Genomic DNA, 11,764 nt, shown 5'->3' with positions numbered 1-11,764 from the left:
ATGAACACAAATGACTCGGTGATTTAAACTAGTTTAAAGCCAAACAGGAGAAACGCTGTGTGCAACGAGACAGTCAGAAGGCTTTTCAATCTACACATTGCCATCATTTACCATGGATTTACTGTAGTAACACTCACTGCACCATGGTATTGTGACAGAAATTTGGGATGTTCACACTGAATTTTATTAAAGGAGTAATGGTATATAATTATAGTATGTATTTGTGATTATGGTCAGAATAAATGTAACCATATAAAACTGAGGTTGCTACAATTTTTACAGATGTTACTGATTTTGATAATGAACAAAAATGTACCTCTGCCTCCTAACTCATGCTACTATCAGATGTGCATTTCTAAGAGACAAAAAAGTGATATTATTATTAATATTATCAGGCAACCCAAACCTGTTTCTTGATTTGAAACAATATCACTCATTAGAACATGCAGAAACTAAGAAATTAATTTTTCTATTCAGATATTTATTTTGTTACGGAAAATTAATGGTCGTGTTTCTATAAATTTCACTTTGGAGCAAAAATCTGGCTTTAAACTTGAAAGAAATAAAGATTTGACATTTATAGTGATAATTATCGATATCGACTGATATGAAAAAAATTATCGTGATAATTTTTTTGGCCATATCGCCCAGCCCTAGTTTATATTTTGGAAACCCTTTTATGAAACTCAAGCAGAATAAAGTCAGTAAATCAACAAATTGTATGCAAACCGTTACATTCAATGCAATAATTTAAGTTTTTATGAGCCATTTACTCAAATCTGTGCTGCTTATGTTTCATGAATGAAGAATGTATTTTTAAATTAACAAAGATAAATTGTTAATTAAAGGGATAGTTCATCTAAACATTGTGTCATAATGTACTCACTCTCCACTTGATCCAAACATTTGGGAGTTTCTTTTCTCTGTTTTACACAAAAGATGATATTTCGAAGAATGGTAGTAACCAAAAAACTGACGGTGCCCATTGACTTCCATATAAGGAAAAAATACAATGGCTACCATCAACTGTTTGGTTACCAACATTCTTCAAAATATCCTATTTTTGTGTTCAACAATAAAAGAAACTCATACAGGTTTGGAACAAGTGGAGAGTGAGTAAATTATGACAATTGTAATTTTTGGGTGAACTGTCCCTTTAATTCAAGTATCAGAGAAATGCTGGTATCTAACTTGTGAATATTTTGTTCTATAACTGTTGTGTTGTAGTATCATTCAGTCCCGTCAGACTTCAAGTGAATAGCCCTTTAGAATTTTCTGACATAACCTCAAACTCATTTTACAACAGTTAAACATTTGGACTACTAAGCAAACAATAGTAGTATGCATATATTTTCACTTTTAAAGACAAGCATTATATTTACTTTCATGCAATCAACACATGACACAACTCTCACTCTCAGGCAGTGTGTTAGTGTGGACACTTACATAATTGTCTCTGGCAGACCATCCTGGGTAAAGTTGCATATGGAGCTGCCGTTCCTTACTGACATGCACTTTTAAGTTCCTTCCAAAGAGACGCGTGCTTGCATTTGGCTAAAAATCCTTGTTAACTCTCAAACGTTGCGTGTGTGTGCGGGTAAATGTGTGCGAGTGCATGTGCACGCGTGCCTGGGGGTGGAATGGAACATGATGAAGAGATTAACATATGCAGCGATGAGAGAAAGGAAGAGGAAAAAAACAAGAAACTTTGATTTCATATCAAAACACTGGTTCCAATTTAGCGGCGCTTTACTTCAAACCATGTCAGGGTGCAATTACCCCACACTGCCGCAAAACGGTCCTTTACTGTGGCTAGCCGCCTCAAACCGCAGAGGCTTTGGTTAAAGCATTAAATATGTTTAACGATACTCTTTTTCCAATTCCAAAATGGAGCGTTAAAGACGCTACCTGACCAGATTTCTGAGCTGTCAGCTTGTGTGTTGGTGTACTTGTAAAATTGAGTTAGACAGAAGTGCTAACTACAATAGACCCCTTTGTGAAGGAGGTCACATGGTGCGAGAGACCCGCGAATCAGATACGTACCCTCCGCCCGAGGATCTGATTGATCGCGGCGCTCTCCTTCAGCGTGCATTCGGCCACCACATTGGCACGCATCTCTTTCATATACAGCATGAAAGCGTTTAGAGGTTTCTTAATGTGAGGTCTTTTGGGCTCCTGCTCCTTTCTCTGCTCGTGATGAGGTTTCCTGGAGAAACAAGAGGAGGAAAGAGTTAAAAAAAAGAGGGGGAAGAATTATTAAGTGATACAGGGAAATACAAAGGGGAAAAACGCTCAGAGGGTGGTGCGAAAGCGGCTGCCACAGCGACGCCATTGGAGTGTGAGAGCGCCAAATGCCTGATTCCAGCCGCCAATCGGAAGGCTGCATGAGAGAACAATCTGGGAGCCAGTGCCGAAAAGCTAGCAGCGGCTTTTAATTATGTCCAGTTGGGTGCTTTCATGCAAAGAGATTACTTCACCAGTAATGGCAACCAAACCTTCATATTCCCTCCAACTCTATGACTCCCAAGCCCTACAGCTCCCAGTATTTCACTCCCATTGGTGACCTGGCCCTGATACCTCAAGCCAGCTGCATGGCTCATAACGGTCAAAATTAAAAACTTTTTTAAATAAACATAACAAATTAAACATGCACAGATTAATGAATGATAAGATCTGTAATATGCATTTAGAAGATAGATAGAATGCATTTTTATTTAATGCCTAGTTGAAATGCACAACATTGTAATGTATGGTATGAAAAAAAAAAAAGATTTTCATTTTAAGATTTAGTAGATTGCATTTATTAGTATTATTAAACTAATTAATAATTAATTAATCATGTTAAATAATGGAAATGAGCACAAATAAATATACGATATCAGCCTATATATCTTATATTAACCATTACTAATAAATTGAAACAAAAATTCCCAAATAATGAAAGCAGGGTAAATATATTTGCTATGAGGGAACATAAACACATAGATTGCATTTTGAGCATGCTGTTGAATGCTAGCAGCTTACTAAATGGGATACTCACATGTGCATCAGGTCTGTGTCGTGATGTGGTTCGTGTTTCACCTGTGGGTTGACAATGGCGGGATGGGGGATTCCCGTGGCATGGGGTCCAGGAGGGCCTGGTACCATGTGATGAGAGAACCTGAGAGCAAAACATAATGTGTGTGGGTTAATGCATCATTCACTATCCACATTATTAGTTGTTATGGCTTAACCTTTTGAAGATTCATGCTAAACTAAATTAAATTAAATTAAATTAAATTAATACAATTGTCTTCGAGTTTTGTATGGCCTAATTGCCAATAAATAAATAAATAAATAAATAAAGGTCCAATACGTCTTCCCAATTCTTCTGGATATAATATAATATAATATAATATAATATAATAAATTTATGTAGCTAATTTTATTGTTTCAAATTTACACAAATAGCTCCAATACAACCTTATCTGCTGATAAGCACTCAAAACCATTCGTTTCACGCTTGTCAACCAAAAACGTTCTCTTAATTGTAACCGTTTGGCCATGTGTGCACTCACCATCCCAGCGGAGGGGTCATCTGTCCAACTCCCCCTGGGGAAAGAGGGTAGAAATTGGGAATGTCCGGTCCAGGATGATGCCTGGGCATACCTGCATCAGGATTCAAGAAGGAGCAAATGAGAAAACGACATCGGCGTGTGTTAGTGTGAGATAGACGCATCTGGAGAGCAGCAGTGTGGCATCACAGTCGGGCCCTACGGTCCGGTGCGGTGCATAAGCGGATCATGGGATAATTAGGAATGCTTTTGCGCTGTTCTAATAAGCCCTGCTGATATGATTCACGCTGCTTATGGATGTCAGTTGGCCTGCGGTACTAAGCTTCTCAACTTCACTCCAAACACACGCATGCACGCTCTCACATACACACATTTGCACCAAGGTCAAGACTGTGTTTGTGTATAAAGACTTAAATCGAGGAGGGAAAAAGTGAAGTAAGACCCTAGGGCTAAATTAAATTGTCAAAGGGGCGCCAGTGTACAACAACAAAGCCCAAGGGATATATACACACACACAGCAAGAACATGCAGTTTAAAAACAACCCCTGCATCTCCAACTCATCATTTTTCTCTCCATTGTTTCACATGGAGCAGTTTGGTTCAGAAAAGGACTAAAATGGGTATTGAATTACTGCGTTAACTACTGGCTAACATCATTTTCTCCTCCTGCGCAGCCTAGGTGACATCAGCGGAAAAGGGAGATCATTTCAGAGGCAGAGTCTGATGAAAGATTTCTAGACAAACATTAGTTTTTTCTTTGAAATAATATACACAGTAGAATCAGGAATGTGTATTTAAGTGGTAAACAGGGTCTATTTTGATTGTATGTCGACTTTCCACGCCAAGTGAGATGACTGAATCATGAAACACCTGAAAAAAGATCTTGAAAAGGCTACTCTCTCACAAGTGTATTATTTTCAACCCCGCCCTCAGCGTATTATGTCTGATGAATAAGTGACTCCATGTTTGTGTTTGTGTATGAAAACAGAGCAAGCTTTGGATCATTGGCCAATCTGCTCGTGGCGTGCGGCCTCATTCAGGCTATTTATAGCTCTCCAGACCTCCTCCGCTTCATCACATCCTGTCTGCCCGCTCCCTCGCCGGTCGCCACAGAGGTGAGTGTTAGCCGGAAGGAGCACATATGGAGTTGGGTTCGCATGCAACAACGCCTGCCAAAAACCTCTCCGCCCCTTTTAAACTTTAACCCCACCTCTTTTAACTGACTTGAGGGAAATAAGATTCTAGTGAGAATGAGCTGTTAGCTTATTAAGTGTAAGAATATAGTTAATGTCTCTTTGGATCAGTGATAATAGAGAAAGAGTGCTTAAAAACACAAGGAAATAACATTACAAACATACACATAAAAAGGAAAAGTTCACCAAAAATAAACATTCTGCCAGCCTCATGTCTATCTAAACCGGCATTTATTTCTTCTGTGGAACACAAAAGAATATATTTCGGAGAATGTTGGTAACCAACCAATTTTGGTCACCATTGACTTCTATTGTATTGGCAAAAAACACTGACATTTCTCAAAATATATTATATTATGTTTCACAGAAGAAAGTCATACAGGTTTGGAAAGACATGTGGGTGTATTAAAATGACAGATTTGTAATTTTTGGGTGAAAAAATGAAAATGCCCCTTTAAGGGACAACATGAAAATACATTTTGACCCATACTGTATCTGGTTTCCATTTGTCTTTATAATATTTATTAAATTTAATATATATATATATATATATTTTTTTTTTAAAGTAATAACTTCCTCTCTGCCTATCTGTAAACTATCTGTTTTCTGACCAATGGCAGTGTCTATAAGTCATTGTGATTTTAAATGACATTAATAGTTTGCAATGAACAGTAGTGTATTTGTGCAGTTTGCATGCGTTTACCTTGCTTGGAGTTGATGTCCTGTGGGTGGTGTCCCGAGTGTGGGCCAGGGGCGAAGTGCTCGTCGCTGTATGTGATCAGAGGGGTGAGGGGGTGAACGGCATGGGACGGCTGGACCACCGGCACCTTATTTGACTGCAAAACACAGAGGGAAAAACTGATATTGTAACAACATCAAACGTGACCGAGGCATTCAGACTCAGAACAAATGGGCAACGAGCCACCAAAGTTGAGCACCTCACCAGTGATGATGTGTGGATTGTGTACTGCAGGATTTTGGGGCAGAACCAAATGAATAAAGAAGGGGGTTGGGAGAAACATGGCCAGAGAGGCAGGTGTAGGGTGCCATTTCCTCGGCAGACGTACTGCTGTAAAACCACGGGGCGGGAGGAGTGTGTGTGAGTGCGCTTGGGAGGGGGCGTTATTTCGGAGTCTCCCAGACACAGGACAGAAGCCGAGAGGGAGGACGATGATATGAATGTCATTCTCTGGAAAGATCTGAGCTTTGATAACTTTCAACAACACTCGGAGTTCCAAACACATCAGAAACGACAAAAGCATTTTGGGGATTCTTGAGAGTGAGCTGATGATATACAATTGTATATTTCCGTATTGCTAAATGCTTTCAAAATGTAGGACATGCTCCTGGATTCTTTGTTGGTTCTGGAAAAACAAACATAGTCCTCCTAACCCTATCCCTACCCCAAACCCTATAAACCCAAAGCAAATGTTCGGTTGATAATGTTTTTCAAACCCCAAGCCCTAAGCGAATCCCTAAAATATGCTGGGAATGTTGTTCCAAGACCAACAAGGATGTTGTTCCAAGAGCATGTCATATTTGGCTAAATCAAGTAGGGGTGTAGCAACTATTATAATTAACCACTTTCCAAAGGTTATTCCACCCTGCTTTTTGGGTAATAATAACTTAAACATATATGTTTTAAAAACTTCAGTGCAAAGGAAACAAATTGCATCCAGCTGAAATATTCGTTTTGAGACCAAGAACAAGCCTCAACCGGTCACATCTGCAGTCAATCGGACAAACTCACAGTTGGTACTGGGCGAACATTATATGCCTAATTAATATTCATGAGTCATACTGACAAGAATTATGATGGGTCAGATTCTGTGCCACAGAAATGTTGACCGATGCCGATGGGAAGGCCGATGATTATTTGTATGAAAATACCTGTAATCAATGATGGATGATATTAAAAGTCTATATGACCAAGTGAAATCCCATGCTTCAAATGAAACTGGGCATAAAAAAATTAATAAAAAATAAACAATAATAATAATCTCATTTGATGTTTTACAAAGCAATAAAACAAAACAAAAAACAAACAAAAAAATAAATCCATTGCTGTTGTATACAGAAAAAACTATATTAATAAATTAAAAACAATAATAAAACATCTTCATATACAGTGGGTACGGAAAGTATTCAGACCCCCTTAAATTTTTCACTCTTTGTTATATTGCAGCCATTTGCCCACTAAATTAGCCTGTTAATAGTTCAGTCCAGTATGTGGTTTAAATATGGTTCAACTCTTGGTCAGAGATGATGGCTAATCTGGACGAGTAGTTTTAAATAGGATCTTATCCTACCTTAAGGAAACCTTATCCCTGACTCGGCCTCATTACTAATATGTGACTGGGGGGCAGTAGCTACTGAGAAAGGCCCTCACTGGAAGACTGCATGATATCATCCTTACCCCCTCTTCATTTTACGCCTCTCAGCTCTTATTGGCTTTTCCTCTGGGAGAGAGATAAGAGGCAGGCATATTTTTCATTTAAGCCCCTAGTCTCTGTCTCCAAGTAAAGGAGAAAAAGAGATACAGAGGAGTGGAGGAAGAACTTAAAACAGTTCGAGTTAAGGAGTCCACGCAAGCATCGTACAAAAGACACCACGACTCTCCGGTACGTCAATACGGGGTCCTCGACTTATGGCAGCCATGAAAAGTGGGAGTTGGCACTTTGCGTTCCACCTTATTCGATCGGGGCTTCTTTTAGGTCCTCTCAGTTGCAGCTGTCAGAGCCCATTTCTCTCAACTTCTTAATAAACTGCCATCTCGGTGCATTGCATGAAGCTAAAATTCCAGCAGGAAACTTCGAGACTGCCATGCCAATTTGCAGGGGCCCCCCGAGGCACAACCTTGAAAAAATCATTTGCCTTTCCGGAATAAGGCAAAAGAAATAAAATGCCAAATTTAAAATACATTCAGCTTTCCAAAAATGTGGTTGCCTTTAATAAACGAAGAGAGGGTTTGGTGCTTTTGGCTTTCCGTGGTTTTAAATAAAAGTCACGCAGGGTGATTCACCGCCACTCAAGGCCATTCAAATCCTTCCCGGTGGTTTGAGATCACAGGCTACGCCACCCCGTTCCCAACCCGGCTCAATGGCGTATTAAACTAAAAACACTTGCGGTCAACCCGACCAGGAAGTGGCCGGACACCCCAGCTGACCACAGGAACCCGGGCCGGATGGTGCCATGGCGATTTATCCCCAAGGATCTCGGAGTTTTCACAGGACAGGGCGGCAGGATATAGCACGGACCTACCTCCCCACGCTCTCTCTTTTATTTTGAAGAAAAATAATAGGCTTAGGTCTTTCTATTCATATTTGCAGAGAGGCGGTGCCGATTGAAAAGAAAGTCCATTTAGGATTTTATAAGCAGGTCTGGCCAAGCCTGCTTTAAGAGCCCCTCAGATGTGGTTTTAAAAGAAATTTCATTGTGCAGAACTCAAGCTGGCTGAGGGCCTGCAGAAAATCCAGAGGAAAGAGGGAAAAGCCAGAGTTCAGGAATTTGGGAGTTGGGAGACAAAATGGACAACGTTCAGCTCAACCCTCTCCAAGAAAGCAGCGCTACTTCAACCAATCAGCACGAAACGCTGAAGACTAATGCCCAGCTGGTAACCCTTTTCTCTGAATTTTCCCAGAATGAGTTTTATCATACAGACATGACGTTCCTAACCCAAAACCAGCTCTGTTAGCAAAGCACCCTTTGCTCTCCTTCCCAAAACCATCCCAGGCTCATTGGTAAATTGTGCCTGTGATGACACTTCTGCAAAATTATATTACGTTGCTTCTTGCACGTATAGGGCCCTATGATTTCCGTGATGCGGAAAACGTGCACTGAATCGCGGAATCCAGTCATAAAAAGAATTTACTGTATAACGTGAAATGTCACGGAATTAAAATTTTTTTAGATGAATAAATCAAAAGTAGGTCCATACACTTAGATCAAAATGTGTTATAGACTAGTGTCTGTGAATATTAAGCCGCAAAATACTATTTAAATATGAATCTGCATGTTTCTGTGTGAATGAATGGCGCAGATGCACGGTTTCGCACATAAACATGATCTCTAGAACTGCTCTGAGAGTCACTTCATGAGCATTTTACCATTTCTTGTGAATCATATCATATAAACAGAGAAACTTAAAGGTCTTCACAACAACCCATCAAAATACCAGTTTGGTTTAACTTGAAGAAACTGAAAGAATTTGGTAAAAAATAAACATAAATTTGAGAAGAAAATAAAATATATTTCATAGGGCTGTAAAAATTTTATTTTTGTTAAACTTTCAATAAACTGCTGTTAAATTGTGTATGTTTAATGATTTCAATTAACTAGACATTCTTTTTGATGAATAAAACGTAAGTTAACAATTAAAACAGAGTCTAGAAAAAATAAAATGGAAAAAAATGGAATTTGGGGTAAAAAAAATATTTGGGAAAAAATCAAATGGATTTCATAGGGGCCTATACACGTAATATTTTGTGGAAAGTTCTACTTTAAAAGTGAAATGTCCAGTGAATGGCACTAAAAGCATTTTATCTTAAGTTGATATATGTGAATCTGGCTACATTTCATAACATTGGTGGTTGGGTGTATCGCAGCAGTTCAGAAATGAAATGGTGAGTGGCACTTAAAAGCTTAATGCTCTAACTTGTTAGAAAATGACATACCGCCTACACTAAACCTAACTAATAGTGTTAACAAAAGAAAATGTAAGATAAAGAAACCATGATATTTTAGCCTGCTTCTACGATTGTTTGAGTTCTTTTATTATGACTTGTGTTTCACAAGATTCATACCCTAGCATTTCGCGTCGCAAATGCAATGCTGTACCAGGTGCGCTACCGAGCAAGTTTACTACGTCAGAAAAGCCATACATATGGAACGGAGTATTTGATGCAAACGTGTATTCGTTTTTGTATAAGTTTACAAATCATGCACTATGGCCAAATTGTTTTGAGGTTATAATAGTATTGTACGAGGAACTATGCTAAAATAAGCCGTTATTAAAAGTTGTTGATATTTTATTGCCACTAGTGTTTATTCGAGATGAAAACTGCAGTAAATTTTATGTGTAGACACAATTTTGGAGTTTTGCAAAAATGTAGGTAGAGTTGCATATTTCCAATTAGCTTATGTTGCCCAAAACATTGCGAATGTTACCAACAAGCGTTTTCTTCGCACCACCAGCCCTTTGTCCTCCACTCAATTATCTCATTTCCATGGTATTGGGGGGGACAGGGGGGGTTTATAATAATCGCTTCCCTCTACTGTAATTTATATGCAATGAGGACTCCTCATGCCCGCGGCTACAATAAAGCGGCTGTGTGAAAGAGCGAGAGGTGTTTTGCAAACATACGAGGAGTTGGCAACTTAAGTGCTAACGACAGATTGCCATACAGCTACAAATCTAGGTGAAATCCATTCACACTGTTTATCTACGAGAGAGAGAGAGAAAGAGAGAGATGCCTACACATGAATAAAAGCAAATTAAAGAGTAAATGCATGGGCAGGTAGGTTCAAACAAGTCAGGTTGTTCTCAGTTCAGTACTCCACACTAAGCATTTATGGCATAATGACGATCACCACAGAACATTTAAAATAATCCTTTGTTTTTACAAAGCAGTAGTTGAAATATTGCATATAACTTTGCCAAGGTCAGTAAGTGATTCTGTCACATCTCTTAGTCTCATCTAGTCTATGTCAGCATTACGCTCAAGTCTTTTGGCTATACTTTGGATACGGTGTTTGTTTTAGTAATACAAAGAGGAATGAGTTCAAATTATTTTCTGCAGTAAACTGACATTGGCATAAATGCAACATATTTAACATTCAAAATTCTTTTGAAGCACTGTACAAGAAAGGCGACTAACTTTCATAAGCAAAAATACAACCAAAATCAAAGTAAAAAATTTATATATAAAAAGTGTTAATTAAAAAGTAATAAAATAACTGAAGGAGTTTAAAATGATTGAATTTTCAATATTATAAAAAGATTTTAGCAATTATCTTCTGCTGTAAATTGACACAAAGATTTCTAAATATGAATAGGCCTAAATATCGTTATATTTTATCTGTAGCTATTTTTATTTTATTGAAATAAACATTAAAAAATACATGTAAATATAATTATTTTAATGTTATAAAAATACAATTTTACTGTTTTTGCTGTACTTTGGATCAAATAAATGCAAGCTTGGTGAGCAGAAGAGACTTCTTTAAAAAACATTAAAAACCTTACTGTTCAAAAACTGTTGACTGGTATAGTGTATCTTATAGTTAACCCTAAAAGTTCATTTAAAGCACTGTATAAGAAAATTAGAGTAAACAAACAAAAAAGATAAAAATTGTTGTGATTTGCTTTAGGTTTCAGACTATTGAAACATTTCACAAAAGACAGTCCAGTTCTGAAAAATTCGATATTGGCCCTTTAAAGCCCGAGTAAGTGAGCAACCCCAGTACTGAGCCGCCTAAATAAAGAGAGGCCCCCAGTCTAGAGCGGTGGGTTATAAATGGAATGTGATATTGGAAGGACGGCCTGTTGGCTCTGGGGCTTAATGTAACCAAACCCAATTAATGAAGCGCTCTCATGGCACATGCCACATGCCCAAGGTAACGATACAAACAAGAGGAGGAAGTGAAGGGTGGATGGAGAGAGCGAGAGGTAGAGGAGAGGGGAACGAATGAAGGAAAGCCTGCCCTCAAGGCTTTAAAAGAAAGAGAGCGCAAGAGAATGAGAGAAAGAGAAACCTTATTTTAATCATTCTCAGGAACTAAACTAAAACTAAAAACTAAACTAAACTAATAGTTAAGAATAGTTAAAGTTAATAATAATTTTAAATAATTTTAAATTATGGGTATTGTAGTACAGAAAAAATAAACAAAAAATAGAGCAATATGAATACATAATAGGGAAACATTTTATCTCCTTTTGTATTTTACAAAATAGATACTTATAGATAAATAGATACAAAAATAATTGGTACCATGATATGAACAGAATTATTTCAATAA

At 38.0% G+C, this 11,764-nt stretch overlaps 1 protein-coding gene across 1 annotated transcript in view; it reads right to left on the bottom strand.

Annotated features, from left to right (window-relative positions):
- LOC107729373 (lymphoid enhancer-binding factor 1-like) overlaps positions 1 to 11,764 on the bottom strand; it is a 36,410-nt gene that overhangs the window by 4,554 nt on the left and 20,092 nt on the right. Inside the window, exons 4-8 of the mRNA XM_016539852.1 lie at positions 5,451 to 5,583; positions 3,558 to 3,648; positions 3,041 to 3,160; positions 2,044 to 2,206; positions 1,447 to 1,554 (exon numbers count right to left, since the gene is read on the bottom strand). Of these exons, the coding sequence (XP_016395338.1) occupies positions 1,447 to 1,554; positions 2,044 to 2,206; positions 3,041 to 3,160; positions 3,558 to 3,648; positions 5,451 to 5,583 (615 nt within the window). The remainder of the gene's footprint in view (positions 1 to 1,446; positions 1,555 to 2,043; positions 2,207 to 3,040; positions 3,161 to 3,557; positions 3,649 to 5,450; positions 5,584 to 11,764) is intronic.

The sequence above is a fragment of the Sinocyclocheilus rhinocerous genome, unplaced genomic scaffold, assembly GCF_001515625.1.
Source record: "Sinocyclocheilus rhinocerous isolate Xijiao unplaced genomic scaffold, SAMN03320098_v1.1 scaffold1148, whole genome shotgun sequence".
In the NCBI taxonomy this organism is placed as follows: Eukaryota; Metazoa; Chordata; class Actinopteri; order Cypriniformes; family Cyprinidae; genus Sinocyclocheilus; species Sinocyclocheilus rhinocerous.
This window is presented reverse-complemented; position numbering and strand designations above follow the sequence as displayed.